This window comes from Podarcis erhardii (assembly GCF_964252035.2).
Source record: "Podarcis erhardii genome assembly, chromosome: 15".
NCBI lineage: Eukaryota > Metazoa > Chordata > Lepidosauria > Squamata > Lacertidae > Podarcis > Podarcis erhardii.
Genome location: NC_138505.1, coordinates 5,441,241 through 5,462,521, shown reverse-complemented (window position 1 = coordinate 5,462,521; position 21,281 = coordinate 5,441,241). Strand labels below are relative to the sequence as shown.

At 50.1% G+C, this 21,281-nt stretch overlaps 1 protein-coding gene across 1 annotated transcript in view; it reads right to left on the bottom strand.

Moving 5' to 3' along the window:
* Window positions 1-14,810: 14,810 nt before the first annotated feature.
* OTUD7B (OTU deubiquitinase 7B) overlaps window positions 14,811-21,281 on the bottom strand; it is a 31,448-nt gene continuing 24,977 nt past the window's right edge. The window contains exons 7-12 of the mRNA XM_081840902.1: window positions 20,438-20,550; window positions 19,117-19,244; window positions 18,589-18,738; window positions 17,805-17,919; window positions 17,304-17,388; window positions 14,811-17,113 (exon numbers count right to left, since the gene is read on the bottom strand). Coding sequence (XP_081697028.1) covers window positions 15,767-17,113; window positions 17,304-17,388; window positions 17,805-17,919; window positions 18,589-18,738; window positions 19,117-19,244; window positions 20,438-20,550 — 1,938 coding nt within the window. The 3' untranslated portion in view covers window positions 14,811-15,766. The remainder of the gene's footprint in view (window positions 17,114-17,303; window positions 17,389-17,804; window positions 17,920-18,588; window positions 18,739-19,116; window positions 19,245-20,437; window positions 20,551-21,281) is intronic.

The following is a 21,281-nucleotide window of genomic DNA, read 5'->3' as shown; positions in this document are numbered from 1 at the left end:
CTCCGCTAACCCAGAAATAGTGCTTCAGGTTAAGAACTTTGCTTCAGGATGAGAACAGAAATCATGCTCCGGCGGCTCAGCAGCAGCAGGAGGCCCCATTAGCTAAAGTGGTGCTTCAGGTTAAGAACAGTTTCAGGTTAAGAACGGACCTCCGGAACAAATTAAGTACTTAACCCAAGGTACCACTGTACCTGACATTTAGAAGACATCTGAAGGCAGCCCTGTTCAGGGAAGTTTTTAATGTGTCACATTTTGATGTATTTTTAATCCTTGTTGGAAACCGCCCAGAGTAGCTGGGGAAACCCAGCCAGATGGGCGGGGTACAAATAATAAATTGTTGTTGTTGTTGTTGTTGTTGTTGTTGTTTGCCTTACCATTTCTCGAAGGCGGTCTGTCACCTCTCAGATGCAGAACAGTGTTTCAGGTGCCTGCCCAGGAGACCTGACCGATTTGGCCGGCTGACTTGGGATCTCATTACCCCACTGCCAGGCCCCCTGTCCATCTGAGCTGCAAGAGTAAGTGGAAGAGCAGCAACTCCCGGAGAGTAAGGCCCGCTGGCAGCACCGCAGGGCTGTTGTGTTGCAGCTGCACGAGGAAGAGGGAGGGAGAAAGACATGCTTCTCTTGGGCGCCCTTCCTTCGCCGCAGGGTCTCATGCTGTTTATTTGGGTGGCGCTGAGGACGACCTAAGGCCAGCCCCCGCCTACCTGTTCGCTCAAGGCTGCGAAGGAGGCCCCATGACAAGTGAGATTCTTTCCTCCTCACACACAGAAGCGAAAGGCTCTCGCTCTGAAGCTGCCACTCCCAGGCTGGAGGATTTCATGATATCAAGGAAAGTGGCAGGGATTAAGCGGGGGAAGAGAGAGAGAGAGAGGAATGCATGATGAAATGTGGACCGGCAGCTTGCCTCTTAAACCTGCAACCACTTTTACGGCTTTGGCGGAGTCCCAGGATGGAGTCAAATATCAGAACATGCAGCAAAGTGGTTCTTTCCATTGACTGGAGAGAGAGAGAGAAGCCTTTGGGTAGCCTTTGGGGCCACCTTTGAAGGTGACCCGGAAACTACAACTAATCCAGAACGCAGCAGCCAGACTGGTGACTGGGAGTGGCCGCCAAGACCACATAACACCGGTCTTGAAAGACCTACATTGGCTCCCAGTACATTTCCGAGCACAATTCAAAGTATTGGTGCTGACCTTTAAAGCCCTAAACGGCCTCGGTCCAGTATATCTGAAGGAGCATCTCCACCCCCATCATTCAGCCCAGACACTGAGGTCCAGCTCCGAGGGCCTTCTGGCGGTTCCCTCCCTGCCAGAAGCCAAGTTACAGGGAACCAGGCAGAGGGCCTTCTCGGTGGTGGCACCCGCCCTGTGGAACGCCCTCCCACCAGATGTCAAAGAGAACAACAACTACCAGACTTTTAGAAGACATCTGAAGGCAGCCCTCTTTAGGGAAGCTTTTAATGTTTGATGTATTACAGTATTTTAATATTTTTTGGGGGAAGCCGCTCAGAGTGGCTGGGGAAGCCCAGCCAGATGGGCAGGGCATAAATTTATTATTATTATTATTATTATTATTATTATTATTATTATTATTATTACTTCATTGAATTCTAGAGTTGGAAGAAAGTTCTGCAATGCAGGAATACGCAGCTGTTCCCTATGGGGATCAAACTTGCAATGTTGCTGTTATCAGCAACATACACTAACCTACTGAGCTATCCAGTCTCCCAATGCCAGTTGATCTTCATGAGAACTGCTTTTTTCCTCCTCTGCCCTCCACATGCTCTTTCCTCTTGTGTGTCATTGTCTTTTTAGATTATAGGGTTGCAGGCGGAGACTGTCTTGCTTGGATGGATTGTTTATACGGCAGTTTGGGGCATCTTTTGGCCGAGGAGCCTGGTACAAATTCTCTAAATAAACAAAGCAAAAAGCTACATGTTCCTGATATCGCCTATCCACCCATCATCTCATATAAATAAAGGCAGAAATCAGGAGTGTGGATGGAAACACAGCCAACTTTTGAAACGCGGACGTTTCTTCAGTTTGCAATGCCGTTCTCCAGCAAAAACGCAAACACCAGGGGGTGTGTGAGTGTCTGTGCAAAAGAAAAATAGGATATGATACGCAGTTTACCTGGGTGAAAATGGATTTGCAAAAATGTGTACTTTAGGAGAAACTCGCCCTAAAATGTGGGTGAAATATCATGAGGACATTTTGCAGGGATTGCAAGCAGATTGCAACTCATAGAGTTGGAAGAGACCCTGAGGATAATCTATTCCAACCAAATATGCAGCTGTCCTGTATCAGGATTGAACCTGCAACGCTGGCATTCTCAACATCATGCTCTAACCAGCTGAGCTATCCAGGCTGACAGGAGAACTTGCGGAAATCTGGAGAACTTGTTTTTAAAAAGAAAAGAAACAGAGAGAATCTAAAATTTGCCCATCATGTTTGCTCAATGCCCCTATGAACCTAAGAATCTAAATAGACTGCCTTTGGAGCTGGAGGTTCCACAGGAGCAGAAGAAGAACCTGCTATATCAGGCCAGGCGGGGCTCATCCTGTCCTCTCAGTGGCCCAATGGGAAACACTTGAGCAGGATCCAAGCACACAACCCCTCTCTTTTACACCTTTGCCCGAGAGAAAGAGAATGAAATGTCCTTCCGAACTTCTTGTTTCCAGATTGCCTGACAGACCCTCATAAAAAGAAGAAAGCACCGTCTGGGTGAATCACCAGCTTCCCTTGCGGAAATTTGCTCTTTCTCCCCACCCTCTTAAAAGACAAATTTAGCTCCAAACCAGGGGAGAAAAAGACTGTGCTTTCTGTTTGTATTATTTATTGCTTCTCCCGTCTCGGGGCCTCAGGGCACCTTCTGTCAAGCAGAAGACATTATCATAGGGCACATGAGGTGTGCCGTAAAAGTGGGTGAGAGAAAGCACTCCCTGCGTGGGGTTTTTTTTAATGGCTGGGGCAGGAATGAGGCGTTTCGGGAAGGAAAATAGCTGGCTGCGGGTTCGAGTGCAACGAGGAGGAACAAAAGGGGGGGGGGACCTTTCTACCAGAGCGTTAGCAACTTAGGAACACAGCGGCATGAAAATGACACCTTTAACTGAGCCAGAGCAGTGGCCCACCGAGCTAAGTACTGGCTACACTGACTGGCAGCAGCTCTCTCAGCAAGGCCACTGAGCTGCAGGCCTTCAAAAGGAAGTGAGATTCTAGTCCTCATGGTTCTGAATAAAAGGCATAGCTGTCAACTTACAGATTTGAAAATAAGGGACCAGCAGCCTCAAAAATAAGGGATCAGCAGCCAAAATAAGGGATTTTCAGGGCACAGGTATGTTCAACTTCTGAGCCCCTCCGAGCCAAAGGCAGAAAGCCCAGCCAGCAGCCAAGCGAAGCCTCAAGCGGTGGTTCCCACAGCGCAGCAACCCGGCAAAGGGGATGCAGCAAGGAAAACCACCGTCACCTCTCCGCTGGGAAGCGCTGAGCAAAGGCGAGTCCCCAGGCAATGCAGCCGATTTGATTGGCACAAGGCATGCAAGCTCCACCCCCCAGTCGTTCTTAGACTCCTTACTGGGTGAGCAACGCAGCCAAGCAACACAGTTGAAGCCTCCCTCCTCCCTGGCTGGCAGGGAGGGAGGGAGGGAGAGGAGCTGCTTCCTTTGAAAGCCGGGAAATTTAAGGGACATCATCAATAAGGGACAGCAGCGGGACACGGCGCTGGGATAAGGGACTTCCCCGCCAAATAAAGGACAGTTGACAGCTATGATAAAAGGGATGGTTTAAACATGGACCTGCATTGTACCGAGTCATAACACCTTTTTTCTTCTTCTTCTTTGGCGATCCCTCATAGCCGAGTAAGATTGTCTTCCATAAACACAGTTTTAAGAGTGAGTCCGTAAGTGACTGTGGAGGCCAGTTCTGGACCCACACGTCCTTCCACAGTGGGGACGTAGGTTTCCGGGCGGGAGTTGATCATGGTGAGGGTTTGCCAAGCGTGCCTTCCTCTTAGCATGTTTCTCCCTTGTGTCCTGAGTTCGAGTGTCTTCAAAACCCATGACACCTTTGGTAAAGGCTGTTCTCCAATTGGAGCGCTCGCAGGCCAGTGTTTCTCATTTGTCGGTGTTTATTCTGCATTTTTTAAAGATTCGCCAGACCACCCCAGTACTCGCCGAGCCCTAAAACTGGCCATGGCAAATGGATTGTAAGGAGAGCCCATAGGATCAGAGCGAAGGCCCATCGCCGCCCAAGTCCTGTTTTCCACCACAGCCAATCAGGTGGCTCTAGGAAGTCTTCAGGTATGGTGTCGACGCCAGCTGCCCACCCTAGAGGACTGCAATGCCAGCAGCAAGTCCTGCTTTGCCCCCTGACCTGGCTGTGAGATTTCCAGGCTCAGAGGCTGGTTCAGTGGGAGAAACTGGATCTCAGCGTTCCTCAGCAACCAGAACAACTGGTTGATTCAGTCCTTCAGCCGAGAGGCAGAGAAGAGAAATGCAGAGCTTGGCTCCTATAAAGCATTGAGATGTCATCTGTTCGAAGAGGCAGGAAACATGGGGACAGAAAGTGCTGGAGGCTGGGGGGGGGGGTGGCCCCAGCCCTCAGAAAAGCCGCTTGCCCAAAGCCAGAGGCTAGAAAACCTTAGAGGTTTAAAGAGATTTTTTTTCAGATGGGAAGGAATTTCTTGCCCTCAAAGGGAGAACAGCCCTTGTGTACATTTGGATAGGAGACAAATATATTTGGGGCAGGAGGGAGGAAGCTAAACATGTGGCTCCAGTCAATGGCGAAATGTGGGTTGCCCCAAAATTAGCCACACGGGGAGCTGGAACAAAAGAGGCATCACTCATCCAGCTCCATTGATGGGTGACAAACGTTTATAGAATGATGCAGAGTGGATAGAGAAAAACTTTGCCCCGTCTCTTCTAACGTTAAGAACTCCTTGACATTGGTTTCTGTGTACAGTGGTACCTCGGGTTACGTACTTAATTTGTTCCGGAGGTCAGTTCTTAACCTGAAACTGTTCTTAACCTGAAGCACCACTTTAGCTAATGGGGCCTCCCGCTGCTGCCACGCTGCCAGAGCACAATTTCTGTTCTCATCCTGAAGCAAAGTTCTTAACCCGAGGTACTGTTTCTGGGTTAGCGGAGTCTGTGACCTGAAGCGTATGTAATAACTGTATTGTTATTTTTTGATATTATTTGTGCTGTTGTTGTGGTGTGGAAAATACTAATAACATTTATATTTTTTTAAAAAAACAACTCATTGACGCCCTACGAAGCTGAACGTTGAAAAGATTCAGGACGGGTTAAAGAAAGGACTTCTTTACACAGAAGTAAAGGCGGCTTTGAAAGAGGGTTGGAAGTATTCGTGGAGGAGGGCGATCAATGGGTATCAGCCAGGATGCCTCTGCTCTGCCCTCCCCAGTCAGAGGCACAAATGCTTCTGAATCGCAGCTGCTGCAAACTGCAGGACGGGAAAAGTTGATCTTGTGCTCAGATCCTGCCTGTGGGATTCCCACAATAGGCATCTGTTTGGCCGCTGTGAGAACAGGATGCTGGACTAGATGGGCCACTGGCCTGATCCAGAAGGCTCGTTTGATGTTCTTCTACTAAAAAAGGTAAAGGGATCCCTGACCGTTAGGTCCAGTCGTTACCGACTCTGGGGTTGCGGCGCTCATCTCGCTTTATTGGCCGAGGGAGCCGGCATACAGCTTCCGGGTCATGTGGCCAGCAGGACTAAGCCGCATCTGGCGAACCAGAGCAGCGCACGGAAACGCCGTTTACCTTCCCGCCGGAGCGGTACCTATTTATCTACTTGCACTTTGACGTGCTTTCAAACTGCTAGGTTGGCAGGAGCAGGGACCGAGCAACGGGAGCTCACCCTGTTGCGAGGATTCGAACCGCCAACCTTCTGATCGGCAAGCTCTAGGCTCTGTGGTTTAACCCACAGCGCCACCCGCATCCCAACGTTCTTCTACTACTCCAAGTTAAATGCAGCCAGGTGAAACCCACATTGGCGAAGTGGAGCCTCTCCACTCAGAAGCAGTCTACTGTCAAAGGCAGGGGACAGGCAGCAGGGGAGTGCGCCAGTGCCTTCTCTCCATGTTGGGGGCCCCACCCCACCCCACCCCACCAAAGGGATCTAGCTGACCACTGCTGGAAACAGGAGGTGGGGGAGAAGCCCATGTCTCACCTAGAAGCCAGGGCAGTTCTTATATGTTCTGATACATTTCCTAACTCGTGATTTCCTCCAAGAATTATCCAGGGCTGTTGCATGTATATTTTATGGGTTGTTTTTGTTTTGTTTAGTTTTTTTAAAAAAACCCTCTTAAGAGTTTCTATTTAGTTAGGCAGTAGATAAATAAATTTTTGAAAAACGTATTCTAATGAAACCTGGGATTCATTTGACAAGGGATTGTGGAAAATTCTCCTTAAATAAAACAGCACAACATCAAACATAGCAAGTACTTCAAAAAGGTTGTGGACTCTTCTTCTTTGGAGGTTTTAAAACACAGGTTGGGTGGCCATCTGCCAGGGATTCTTCAGCTGTGATTCCTCAATTACAGGGGCTGGACTAGATGACCACTGGCATGCCTCCAAACCCTACAATTCTATGATTATCTACCCTGTATTTTGTAAAGTTGTTTATCCACTATGCATTTGAGTACCGCTTTAAGATGTCAACACCCAATTTTGCACGATGGAGCCTGAAATTAAGGAACAGGTTCTCAGCTTTATATATATATATATATATATATATATATATATATATATATATATATAGATGCCATTTCGAATCAAGATGGCGGACTGAGCCTTTCAGAGCCTTTCAGAGCTGCAGGTTTGTTTGGGTTTCTTAGAATTTACGATCCACACAGAGTACGAGACAAGGCTGCTAGGAATCATCAGAGTCTTCCATCACCTTCTCTCTCCATCACAGGAATTAAAAAGACAAGCACACAGCCTAGATCTTGACCGAAAGGGCGACCTGTCATGAGAAATCACAGAGACTTTATGGGATTAAGGCCACATAATTGGCTTGAAGCGGCCAAACGGTGTTAGCTTCATGTCTTCTGCGAGAGGGAGAAAGCCGATTGGGCAAACATCGCTGTTTGTGATGGGAAGTTAAAAGAGGAAGCCAGTGGTGTGTCTGTGTGTGAAATTGTTTATTGTGTTGTTTAGTCGTTTAGTTGTGTCCGACTCTTCGTGACCCCCTGGACCAGAGCACACCAGGCACTCCTGTCTTCCACTGCCTCCCGCAGTTTGGTCAAACTCATGCTGGTAGCTTCAAGAACACTGTCCAACCATCTCATCCTCTGTCGTCCCCTTCTCCTTGTGCCCTCCATCTTTCCCAGCATCAGGGTCTTTTCCAGGGAGTCTTCTCTTCTCATGAGGTGGCCAAAGTCTTGGAGCCTCAGCTTCAGGATCTGTCCTTCTAGTGAGCACTCAGGGCTGATTTCCTTCAGAATGGAGAGGTTTGATCTTCTTGCAGTCCATGGGACTCTCAAAGAGTCTCCTCCAGCACCATAATTCAAAAGCATCCATTCTTTGGAGATCAGCCTTCTTTATGGTCCAGCTCTCACTTCCATACATCACTACTGGGAAAACCATAGCTTGAACTATAGCGACCTTTGTCGGCAAGGTGATGTCTCTGTTTTTTAAGATGCTGTCTAGGTTTTTCATCTCTTTTCTCCCTAGAAGCAGGCGTCTTTTAATTTCGTGACTGCTGTCACCATCTGCAGTGATCACAGAGCCCAAGAAAGTAAAATGTCTCATTGCTTCCATTTCTTCCCCTTCTATTTGCCAGGAGGTGATGGGACCAGTGTGTGAAATAGCAAACCGTATCTGTAAAGAGGCACCCTAATTTCGATCCAGAGACCCATCTCTGCTTGGGGAAGGGCGCTACACTTGCACATGGGGGTAATAGAGGAAAAGTCAACCCTTTAAAATGTTCCCGTCCTCCTTCGGTTCCATCACAGAATTGTAGGTTGGAAGGGACCCCAGGGTCATCTAGCCCAACCCGCTACAACGAAGGAATCACAGCTCGAACCCCCAGAGAGACACTGCCAGTTAGTGAGAACGGTATTGAGCTGGATGAGGCCAGGGCAAGTAGGAAGACACCCCAATATTTGTGTGTGTGTCTAATTTGGAGAACACCAGGAACGGGACGGACGACAAAAAGCCAAGGGTGTTTTCTTACTCTTGGTGTGGGGTGAGGCCTCCCTGAAGAGGGGCACCATCTCATGTGAGAGGCCTCTGCAATATGAACACAACAAAATGTTCCTTCCCGTGTAACCAGAGCCCAGGGAAAAGCAAGCAACAGAAGACCTGGGCCTCCTGCAGACGCGTTTCAAGTCCCAGGCAGGTAACCAAAGATTGCATTTGTCTCTTGGTGTGGAAAAGCAGGGGATGAGATACAGGAAAAAACCAGTGTGTGTGTTCAAATCAAAGGTGGGGAACTTGTGGCCTTCTAGACCTCTCCTCACTGGTCCCCCTTTGCACCCAGAGCAGTTTTTGCCTGGCTGGGAAAGTGTTCTGGAAGTCAGAAGATCCTTCTCCAGACACAGAGAGAGGGGTATGTGTGTGTAGGAATCAGCTGAAAGTACAAGGGTAAAGTTTTATTAATTGCTCTATTTTTGTACGTGGCCCTTAGAAAGTTGTGTAGAAGGAAATGTGGTCCCCGACTGCGAGATCTTGGGAAGGCAGTATGTAAATCAAATAATAATAGGTTAATAAAATAGTAATAAAAAGGTTCCTCTCTTCTGCTTCAAACGACTCAAATGGCTTGAAATTCCTGCCCTCTTTCTGTTTGGACCAATTGTGTTATCTATGCAGGTCCAGCTCTGAAGCAGCAATCTCTTGCCAAACCCGAGAGCAGCTTTTCTCAACCTTGGGCCCCCAGCTGTTATTGGACTACAACACCCATCATCCATAGCTAGCAGGACCAGTGGTCATGGATGATGGGAGTTGTACTCCCAAAACATCTGGGGACCCAAGGCCAAGAAACACTGCCCTAGAGGATTTGAGCTGAGGGTTTGAAAAACACCAGTCTAATTCTTGCAGTGATGGGATTCCAAGATTCCTCTTGCTTTTAAGATGATTCAGATGTTCCGGCATTCGTCTCTGACCTTTAAAACACGTCCCAGGACTGGGCTTGGGCTTCCACCACGCCCATCTAGATCCAAAAAGTCGTTTCCCAGCCCTCAAAAGCAGAAAGTGGAAAATAAGCAGCCGCAGATGAGCAGATTGGATCGCTTTAATCTCGGACCATTTTAAAGCCCGTTCCATTTCTTCTTCTAAGTTCGGAGGGCCCTGACCCATCTAAAGGGAGTTGCAGCAAAGCCCTGCTGCAAACAAGGACCGCAGCTGGGTGGGTAGGACACCTGCTTGGCATGTAGAAGGTCTCGGGTTCAATGCCCAGCCCCTCCAGGTCAGGATTGGGAAGATGAATTTCTGAAACCCTGAGAGCAGCTACTACTCAGTGTAGAGGACCCTGAGATACGGGGCCCCTGTGCTAACTTAGTTTAAGGTCCTGATCCGATGACCGGGCACCTGCTGTTTCTATGAATGAAGGCCCTACCATTGGGCAGAATGAGCAGCTGTAAGCTTAGCAGGGGACACAGTACCAAGGATGCCTCTGAGCTGCCTACTGCCCTCTAGTGGAGGGGAAGACCCATCGCAGTGTTCAGTCACCAGCCTGGCCAAGCAGCTTTCATACATTGAATTGGGTGTGTGTGCCCAATTGGCCTCTGGTGTGCTCAATTGATTTCTGGCCTCTGGTGGGAAAATATAGGTCAAAAGGTAAAGGTAAAGGACCCCTGGACGGTTAAGTCCAGTCAAAGGCGACAATGGAGTTGCGGCACTCATCTCGCTTTCAGGCCGAGGGAGCCGGTGTTTGTCCACGGACAGCTTTCTGGGTCATGTGGCCAGCATGACTAAACCGCTACTGGCGCACGGAACACCGTGACGGAAACCAGAGTGCACGGAAACACCATTTACCTTCCCGCAGCAGTGGTACCTATTTATCTACTTGCACTGGTGTGCTTTCGAACTGCTAGGTAGGCAGGAGCTGGGACAGACTGCGGATTCGAACTGCCAACCTTCTGATCGGCAAGCCCAAGAGGCTCAGTGGTTTAGATCACAATGCCACCCGTATCCCTTGTTTGACTATAACCCCAATTTGAAAAAGCAGAACCCACAAAACCCACTGGATGGTGGGCCAGCATGACTAAGCCGCTTCTGGCGAACCAGAGCAGCGCACGGAAATGCCGTTTAGCTTCCCGCCGGAGCGGTACCTATTTATCTCCTTGCACTTTGACGTGCTTTCGAACTGCTAGGTTGGCAGGAGCAGGGACTGAGCATCGGGAGCTCACCCCATCGCGGGGATTCGAACCGCTGACTTTCTGATCGGCAAGCCCTAGGCTCTGTGGTTTAACCCACAGCGCCACCCGCATCCCTTTGGGAAAATATATTAGGGGACTGTCACAGGGCAGGCTCATTAAGAGGCTCCCCGCCATCTGCAAACCCGAAGGGCTGATTTGTGCGTTGAGTGCTTGAATGCAATGCAGGGGGCTAGACTAGATGACTCTAATGGGCCCTTCCAACTCTATGATTCTTTCTGTGCCCCGGAGGCTCCTCTGCGGCACACCAGCATCCCTCCCTATGAGTCACAGGGCTGATTCACAACATATTAAAAACAAGCCAACCAGAAATTATACACTGTTTTAAGTGAGATCGGACAGCAGCGACCCCTAGCATTCAGTAGAGGTACTGCAGGAGCAAAGTAAATAAAAAGTTGCCCACACTGATATATGTTTAAATAAAGTTGCGGTTTCTTTAAAAATAGTTTTTTTTTTATTGTCAACAACAACGGGAGAATTAATTCAGGTCACTTCTCGGACAACTAGCAGGAGAAAAAATAAAACCCATAAAAGAGAAACCTTTCTATGGAGACTCTACAAGCTGGTTAAAGTTATACCCTGGACTTTTTTTAATTAATCCCTTGGAACAACAACAAAAAACGAACAAACCCCACAGTCATTCTATCTCCCCCTCCCCTCCAGGAAAAAAAAAGCAAATTGAAAGAAACTGAGACAGAACCTTAAGAGTTAATGAGCTCGCATAGAATAAACGAAACTAAAAACCGTTGTCCAATGAGGCTCTTTTTTTTTGCTGTGCAAAATGTATTGTTGTGCATATTTCTATATATATATATATGTATATATTTATATATTTTTTTCAAACGTTTATGCCTCTAGAGCAATGACAGTACTTGGGTTCATTCCAACCGCTTTAACCTATTTGGGGAGGGGGGGCGGAAAGGGAGGGACAGTCCAGAGGATGTCCTAGCATAAGAAATGTCAAAAGCCACAGCTTGGGGTTCACCCCATTTCCTTCCATTGCACAAGAAAGCGTGCAAAACTGTGTTTTTGTTTTAATTTCCAACCCCAATCCTCCCCCCCCCCAAAAACCCAGTAGGAAACATGTGGCCGAGGTGTGGCAGAACCACTCCTGACCACCAGAGGGGGCTGGACCACAATCAAACATACCATTCTTCTCGCACCCCTTACAAACACACACAGACAAACACAAACCCCTAACCTCACCAAAATGTATGTTTCTGAAATGAAAAGGTGCTTGGAAATTCAGACTGCTTAACTCTCCCTCTTGCAACCTAGCCTTTTCTACAAAGGAAAAAGGGGGGTGGAGTGTACCATAAAACATTTTCATTGTAGTTTTCAGCTGCCTAGGGAATGGGTTTTTAGGAGGGGGGGACAGAAGGGGTTTGTATCAGTTCAATAAATAAGACGTCTTTTTTAAAATATTCCCTTTTAAGGAATGAAGAATGAGCTTGGGGTGGGAAGAGATGTTTGCCATAAAGGAAACAAGGTGGAATATTAGAAAAATTTGATTTATTTATTTTTAAACTAAAGCCAGTCAGACACAGCTACACTGATTCAGAGTCCCTCCCCACCCCCCACCCCGAGTATATGAAAGTTAATTAATTAGAATTCATCGTGGCGTCATTAAGGCGGGAAGGCTTTGGAATCTGGGCGTTAGTTTGCACTCTGGTGTTCGCAGAAGAAAAATACTTTTTTTTTTTTTTTTTAGAAAAAGCAAACTCAAAAATGCTTCAAGTTCATTTCTCCCCTTGATTTTTTAAAAAGTACTACAACCTAATTTCAGAAATAATAATATTACTAATGAAATAAGACCAGACACAAGAGACCAGTGGCTAACCATTGAGGCGAGATGCGAAGAAATTATAATTTGTGAGTTGGGGGGAGGGCTGTAAGTCACTTGTTAGCCCTACGCAGGGTAGACGGGTAGACCCCTAGAAATTCATCCGTGTTGACTAGTTTAGGTCCATTAATTTCAAAAGGGTCTAAGCAAGGACTTGGGTAGGTGCCAACCATGCTGTCCTAACACAAAGAGGAAATGAATGGACATTACCCTAACTTTGGCCTTAAGATACTCTAGCAGATGGGAAACATGGGTTACTATTAAAAGGAAAAAATGACTTTTGGGGGGGGGGGTGTTTTCCCAAATGACTGCAAAACCTTCCACGAGCCAATCTTCCAACCTTGCCATTCCCCTTTTCCAGACTACATACATACATACATGTATCCACCTTTAATGGCCTGATTCATTCAGAAGGATTTTTGTTTTAAATACAGATCAAACTTTGCAAAAAACAACAACCACAACCCTCAGTGAATGCTCCCGCTGGCCAACCCCAAAGCACTCAAAAGTGGGCAGAAAGATGACAACAGATGCAACCGTTTCATCCAAAAGCCCCAGGAAAATATACTTGGGCAGGCATAGGCAAACTCAGCCCTCCAGACGTTTTGGGACTACAACTCCCATCATCCGTAGCTATCAGGACCAGTGGTCAGGAATGATGGGAGTAGCTATCAGGACCAGTGGTCAGGAATGATGGGAGGGCCAAGTTTGCCTATGCCTGTACTTGGGAGATATTTTAGGGGGTGGAAAAGAACATGTACACACACACACACACACAGCCCACACGTGTGACGAGCAAAGAAAATTTGGCTACTTCCCAGCTAGGCAGCGATGCCTTTCATTTTAACTATGTGCGTTATGGAGCTGTGAGCTCAAGGCGGCCTTCCTTCAAAGGGTTTCTTGTCATTTAGCAAAGGATGCTTCAGGCATCGAAAATTACCTGGGGTGTTCTCTCTCTCTCCAGGTGTTTCCACTGAAGAGGCCCAAGTTGCTTGGCTTGCCACCCACGCCCTAGGCAGGCTAAACCCCCCAGGAACAAGCACCCAAATTGTTTACCCCCTGAAATAAAGGGACGAAGAATGTCTGCGGCCCTCGACTCCCATCAGCTGGCACAACCGAGGGCCAGAGGGTTATGCTGGCTGGAGGGATGAAGGCTCTCCATCCTTCTCCTGACCCTGGAGTGATATCTTTTGGCCTCGCAGGTGCCGCTGAAATACGACTCCCATCCCCGCCCCTGATGGGAGTTGTAGTTCGGCCACATCCGAAAAGCCAAAGGCTCCTTGTTTTTGCACAGGCCTTTGCCTCTTCCATCGGAGTGGAGAACTGCACACAGGGAGTCCCGCGCCCCAATAATTCATCTGCTATTGCCCCCCACTCTAGTCTTCTGCTAGCTCCACGCAGCCACCCCTGACCGGGGCAAAATACCCCATCCACTCTGAAATCCGTGAAGATTTGAAATTGCCGGTGGACACCACCGTAGCGAAGGGGACAGGTAGGGCAGAGCCCCCGTCCCACATGGGGTGGGAAGAGGACCCTCCCTGCAAAATCCCACTTCCCTTTCATACGAGGCAGCCGAGCCCTCGACAGGCTGAGCCCGGCAGTCTGTATGGGCACCCTCGTTCTTTTCGCCCCATCCTCTAAACGAAGCTATGAAGACAACCCCCCCTTTCTCCACCCCGTCCCCATTAAGGCAGCGCAAAGGAGCTAAGAAAACTAGCCGAGTTTTGTTTCGTCTTTTGCCCAGTCGTTTCAATCTTTTTAAGTACACTTGCATTATCCCTCTTGGTCCTACCCTGGCAGCTTTGGAGTGGAAAAAGAATTGCATAGTTTCGGAGACTCGTCAGCGAGTCAGATGTACCTCCCCACCGGACCCTGGCTCTCGCCCACTTTACGGCCCCCCGTTCTTCGCTTTCCGCGGGCTCCCGCTCAAACCCATGTCAGGCGGAGGTTTCCAAGGCCATTCCCTACCCTGGGGAAATAAACATTCACATTGCAGCAGTGACGGTAGGTGCACTGGGGGGGGAAGGAATTTTCTAAAAACGCCATAGATTTCCAAGGGCTTGGGGGGGATTTGTGGGGAAATGGGGGGTCATTTCCCTCCCCCACCCCCCAAAACGAGAAAAATATAGTGTATAGAGTGTATAGTTAGTTTTCTGTTTTTTACATCCCTCCCGCCCGCTACCCGCCCCTCCCCTCTAACACAAATGTAGAGCCCTGTTAAAAATATATATCTATAATTCTTTAGTATTTTTACTCGTCATTCCCACAGTCAAAGTATTGGCTCGGCAAAAGAGAGCCAGATTATTTCTACTCAGCAGAACAGAGGTAGTCTAGGAGAAAAACAAAACGAAAGAAAACAAAACAGCTCGTGCGGGAAGGGAGTGATTCTCTGCAGGTAAGAGAATTTGTACACACACGTGTGTAACCGGCGTTGCAGAGGGGCCGTGGCAATCGAACCACAGTGATGCCCAGATAACTCTCTTTTGTCTCTCCCGGTTTTCAAGTTGTTTGCAGAGGTTTATTGCTCTTAACAAAGTCCCCACCAATTCAAGTTCTGGTTTCTATTCCCACCCCCACCCAACCCCCAAAGTAGGTATGACCATCTAAAGAACAGGCTTGGGTTTTGTTTTTTTGCTTTTTTGCACAGTAAAAAACTCTCTCTCAATCACACGCACACACACACTCAGTATTGCGACTTGATGGTTCCCTCCCTCCGCCCACCCCACCCGCAGCTCCCCACAAGAGAGGGTCTTTTTTTTTTGTTTGTTTTAATAAAAAATATATCTTTTTAAAAAGAATATCTCAAGCCCAACTCATCTAAAAAGGCTTCGAAGCTAGCTGCGACAGACCAGAGAGGATTGCGGGAAGGAGAGGGGCAGAATCTGGACAAGGCGGAGGTTAACAGGAGTGTTGAGACTCAAGAGAAAGGGGGAAAGGTCCTTTTTCCGACTTTTAAAAAAAAAGCCATGTTTTAAGGGGTGGGAGAAAAACCTAAAAATAATTTTTTTAAAAAAATCAAAAAAGCTGGTTAATATTACTTAATAAAAAGAGGAAAAAAAGATTTCAAACTTGGGGGGAAATGTAGGGATGGTGGGTTTAATCCCTTTGAAATGAAAAAAGGAAAATCACGTTGGGGGCAGATAGAGAGAAAGCCCCCCCCCCCTCAACACCATGTATGTTTTACCCTTGGAATTCAAAGCTTTGGTCTAGAAGTTCTGCTCGGTTTGACGGCTTCCGACCTGCAAAACTCAAACCTTCCCAATTCCTCCAACCCTTTGCCAATCCCTTCTGCTCTCCAACAGTGTTTTGCTGCCTTCTCTCCATGCTCCCTCCCTCCCCGGAAGCGAGGGGGGTCTCGCCTTCCGCCCCACGCCCCCCACCAGCAGCTTGCCGCCCCCTCTGACACCGGCCAGCCCTTCTCCTCGACAAGGCGGGGAAGGAGGGGCGAGGGGAAGGGAGGACGCGTTATTGCATTGCCCACGGATCGCGTGGGTCCGGGGGGCCAGGAAGTCTGGTGCCTGGCCCTTCAGAACCTGTGTATCAAGGCCTCCCTCTCCCTTTCCTTGCGCTTCAGCTCCTCCTTGTAGCAGCAGGAGCAGTAGTTCCCGGTCTCCGGATGCCCGTAAAAGCTGCAGTTCGGCTGTTTGCATTTCGTCTGCTGGAGGTTGTAGAGCAGCCGGGCTTTGCTGCGCTCGCCGCCTTTGGGAGAGCAGCCACCTGCCTCCGTGTACTCCCGGAAGCCGTTGGTGGGCAGGCCCGGGCAGGGAGAGGGGTCGCAGTCTGCCCCCACGTAGCCGGGGGGTGTGTCCGTCTCGGTGGGAGAGAAGCGCCCGCCCAGGTGGGAAGGGCTGGTCTGGTACGGGTGAGGGCGGCCCGGCGGGCAGTGCCTGGGCAAGGTGGCATAGGGCGGCAGGGGGCTGCAGGGTCCGCCGGCAAGCTGCCTCCGGCTCTCTTGGTAGCTGGGCGGGTGGGAGCCCTCCACGCCGCCCGTCATGGAGGGGCGAGGGATGGTGAAGACCCCTGAGTAGCTGGAGGGGAAGCTGGCCATCTTAGCCCCCACGGCGGCTAGGTCGGGGCTCTGGAGCCCGTACGGCGGGAGCCCCGGAGGGTACGCCGTGCCCAGCAAGCCCTCCTCGCCTTTGAGGGGGTTGCCGTCCGAGTCCGGCCTCTTGGCCACCACCCCGCCGCTGCCCAGCGCCGCAGCCGCCTTCCTCTCCGCCTCCTTCTGCTTCTGCTCCGCCGAAAAGCGCTCCTCGGCATCCGAGAGGTACCGCTGGATCATCTCCTCCTGGAACGGGTGCCGGTGGCTGGTCTTGAGCTGCCCGGCGAAGATGAACTTCCGCTCCCCTTGCATGGCGGCCCGCAGGATGCTCAAACTCAGCCGGACGTCGCTGCTGTACTTGCAGCCGTCCGGCGGCTTCTCGGCAGCTGCCTTGCCCGCGCAGGGCTTCTCGGGCGGAGTGGCCGAGTCGCTGGACAGCGCCTCGTCCTTGCTGCCTTTCCTCACCTTGACAGAGCCCTTCTTCTTCTTCTTCTCCAGGGTCTCGCCCCCTTGCCCGTTGCTGACGCCCCCCTTGACCGTCCGGCTGTGCATCAGGCCCCCCATGTTCTTCTTCAGCTTGCTGCCCAGCGTCTTGCCAAAGCTGCCGAGCTTGTTGGCCACAGAGTCGGCCCGCTTCTTCTCCTTCTCCTTTTCCCGCTCCTTCTTGGTCTTCTCCTTCTCCTTGTCCTTGCTGCTGCTGCTCTTGCTGCCTCCGCTGTTGCTGGCCGAGCTGCTGCACACGGACTCCTTGTCCGAGTCGCCCGAGTCGGCCGCCGACCGGGCATCGTCCCCCGCGGAAGCGGTCGGCGACTCGGGCTGCGCGAGAGGCGCCTGGGGAAAGTGGGGCAGGAGAGAGAGAGAGAGAGAGAGAGAGAGAGAGAGAGAGAGAGAAAGGTAAGCAGAGTTAGCAAGGGTCTGCTTCGCCGTCTTTTTTTGGGGGGGGGTCTTCTGTTAGCACCTGGCGTTCCCCCCACGCCAGAGCAGAACAGGAAGGTGGAAACTGGAAGGTGGTTTCCCTTACCTGCATTTCACAAGGCAACGTGATCCACTTTACATTCATGTAGCTGTGCAGTAGGTGCAGCTTGGCTTCCAGCGAGAGCGTCACACTAAACGAAAACAACGGGGGGAAGACGCAAGGCAGAGTCAAAGGTCAGAGCTGGAAGACTCCCTGTAGGATCTCTTAAACACTTCCAAGTACCTTTCTCCCACAAGTTGAAAACATGGCGCTCAGAAACCATTAAACAGGAGACGTTCCAGGCCGGAGGTAAATTCCAGATTCCAAGATAGCCGTCTCTCCTTCCTCAAAAAGGCAGCCACTCTCCACGCCTGCCACCGCCCTCCCCTCCACCGATCAATCCTCCTCCTCATCCCACCCAGCAGAAGCTCACTCCTTAAGAACGTAGGCCCTGCTGGATGAGACCCTGGATGAGACCACGCCTTCCCCAGACTGTGTTGTCTGAGTCCTTCAGACCTCCTGAGCGGCTCCCCTTTGTTGTCCCCAAGCCGACCCCTTCCCACTCACCTAGCCAGCCGGACATTGTCGTTGTCGTCCTTACCCCACTCCCAGTCTTTCCCGGGGTCCACAGCAAAGTGCACTGGGAGCAGCTTGTGCTCGGAGTCGGTGAGCGGGATCACAGCTGTGGTGGAAAAAAGGAACAGCTCTTTCAGAGGCCGGGAAAGGCAAGAGCCGGGATGCTGCCGGAAAGCAAAGGGGAGAGGCAGCCAGGCAAACGCTGAGCTCGCCCCTTTCAGAAGCAGACCCAGCACCATCCAGCTCGAGGGAGACTCGGGTTCAGAAGGAGGTTGACAGGGGCTGGGATGGAGTTACTGACTCGGTTGAGGTTAAGGTTGTGCTTTTGGGACTGTGTGGGTCCCCAGATGTTGTTGGGCTACAACTCCCATCATTCCTAGCCAGCATGACCAGTGGTCAGGGATGATGGGAGTTGTAGTCCAACAACATCTGGGGACCCACAGGTTGAGAACCACTGGTTTAGAGGAAAGGAAGGTAGGAGGAAACATGATAGGAGTTGCTAAAATAACTTGCTGGAGAAGTGATTTCCTATCACTCTTATCAAACTTGAGTCTTGATGGCAAATGGTGGCCATCTTCCTGTGGCAGTGAGTTCCACAGCTTAACTCTGTGCTGCATGGGAAAATCCTTTCTTATCTGTCCTGAATCTCCCAACATTCAGCTTCACTGGATGTCCACGGCTTCCACTGTCGTGCAAGAGGGAGGGAGACTTTTATCCTTCCACCTTCTCAGCCGGGCATAAGCAGAACTTAGAAGCGCTGCCCCTCTGCACGTACCTTGTTCCTTGGGAGGTTCTTTCTGCTCCATGGAAACCAGGGCAGAGAAGTGGGCCTGGTCGTAGGCTAGGACCAGGGGAGAGCGGTGGCACTTGTTGGCGGGGACCTCCAAGGGCAGATAAATGCCGCCAAAGGGGATGGGAGCGAATGCTAAGAGAGAGAGAGAGAAGTGAGAAGGAACTGAGCACCCTGCTGATGATACAGAAATACCCCTCAGTTGTGGGCTGCAAGAGTTAACTTTCAGTCCGCTGCAACGCTGACGGGAACTCAAAGCAACCCTTGGCAGCAGCGTCTGCCCGATGCTCCTCTGCACGAGTGCCTGCTCTGGGTCTTGCCTCCTTCCAAGAAGTCCTCCACTGGGGATTGGGGGTCCCTCTATGTACGGGACACGACTGGAGCCGTCCCCTCATTCCTGATCTAGTTTGACCCCCACGCCCATGGAAGAAGTTGCCCGCCGCCCAGCCTCCCTCTTCAGTGAAGCAAGGAGATGTCTGCCTTCTGGGTTTGCTCCACAGTCACTGCTCCTACCTTCCCCTCCAGAGTCTCGCAGCATGGTGTCCGCCACCACCACGATGGGCCTCTTGAGCACGTGGGCCAAGACGAAGACGTGGAACTCCTCCAGGCTCTCGTACACAGGCTCCTCGGAGCCTTCCACACTGCGGGGTGGCGGGGGAGAAAGGGGAGCGCTGTCAGACGTTTTGACTCGGAAGTGGTTGGCGCCACGCAAAAATGCAAACAGCTTCAGCTGGGGGGAATGGGGGGAGAAGACCAGAAAGGGGGCAGGCCGGATTGGAGAGCCTCAGCCACTGGCATGGCCAATGGCCAGGGGAAATGATGAGAGTTGGACCACAGGGACGTCTAAGAGAGGCCACAGGCACCCTCAACCTCTACCCTAAACTAGCAGCCTCCGAAGTGCTGTTCTGCTCATTAACTTATTTACCGTATTTTTTACTCTATAAGACGCACCAGACCATAAGACGCACCTAGTTTTTGGAGGAGGAAAACAAGAAAAAATATATTCTGAATCTCATAAGCCAGAACAGCAAGAGGGATTGCTGCGCAGTGAAAGCAGTGATCCCTCTTCCTGTTCTGGCTTCTGTGATAGCTGCGCAACCTGCATTCGCTCCATAAGACGCACACACATTTCCCCTTACTTTTTAGGAGGGAAAAAGTGAGTCTTATAGAGCAAAAAATATGGTATGTAAAAAAATTTACACAGCGCTTGATTGTAACAGCCCTCAAAGTGGTTTACAAAAAAGGAATAAAGCAAAATGATTGCTAAGAACAATTAAAAACAACAATTTAAGTCTTTTGAAAAGTTGAAATTGTTATTGCAGAGCAGATGAAGACTCACATCCGTTTTCTGAACACCTGAGTAGGCTTGTCTAAAAAAAAATGTTCTTGGCAGATGCTGAAAAGTATACAGTGAAGAAACCTGCCTGATATCAACAGGCAGGGGGTTCCAAAGTGTAGACGATCTGATCAGATTTTAGACTAAGCCGCTTCTGGCAAACCAGAGCAGCGCACGGAAACGCCGTTTACCTTCCCGCCGGAGCGGTACCTATTTATCTACTTGCACTTTGACGTGCTTTCTAACTGCTAGGTTGGCAGGAGCAGGGACCGAGCAACGGGAGCTCACCCCGTCGCGAGGATTCGAACCGCCGACCTTCTGATTGGCAAGTCCTAGGCTCTGTTGTTTAACCCACAGCGCCACCTGCTTATGTGATGCCAATAAAGGTTACTTGACTTGACATTCCTGCTCCTGCATTATGTACCACCTGAAGTTTCTGGGGAGCCTTCAAGGGCAGAGCCCAGTGTAACAATCTTGGGAAAGGGAAATACCACTCACCCTCCGCAGCTCCCTCCATTTGTGCCGTAGTGCATGCGTGGCTCGCTGGAGGCCAGTTTGATCAGCTCATTCCACTCCTTTTGCCATTCCTCTTCTGTGTAAACCAGGCCAGACTATAAGGTGGTTGGAAGACGAACGGGAAGAGAGGGAAAGAGAGGGAAAACAGATATGTAAATTGAGGCTTCTCTCCACAATGCGAGGCTACTTTCAAGAAGTTTGCAGGGCATGGAACGCTCCTGGAGGTTAACCGTCCCGGGCTTCATGATTGCTCAGAGAGGATCCGGTGCTAAAACTAGCCTGGTGTGGACATGACCGGCGCTTGGAAAACGAGATGCAACTTAGGTTAGCCTTTATCGGCGAGGGTACAGTCGTGTACGCTTGCCCACAAAACTGGTAAGAGCCAGTTAAGGGGGAATGTTAAGAGTTAAAAACCAGGTGAGGTACAAGGAGGGCTCTGCACATCCAGTAAAAAATAATAATACAGTGGTAACTCAGGTTACATACGCTTCAGGTGACAGACTCCGCTAACCCAGAAATAGTGCTTCAGGTTAAGAACTTTGCTTCAGGATGAGAACAGAAATCGGGCTCCGGCAGCGTGGCAGCAGCAGCAGGAGGCCCCATTAGCTAAAGTGGTGCTTCAGGTTTAGAACAGTTTCAGGTTAAGTACGGACCTCTGCAATGAATTAAGTACTTAACCTGAGGTACCACTGTAATGGGTTGTTTCAAGAGTCCCATGGACTGCAAGAAGATCAAACCTCTCCATTCTGAAGGAAATCAGCCCTGAGTGCTCACTGGAAGGACAGATCCTGAAGCTGAGGCTCCAATACTTTGGCCACCTCATGAG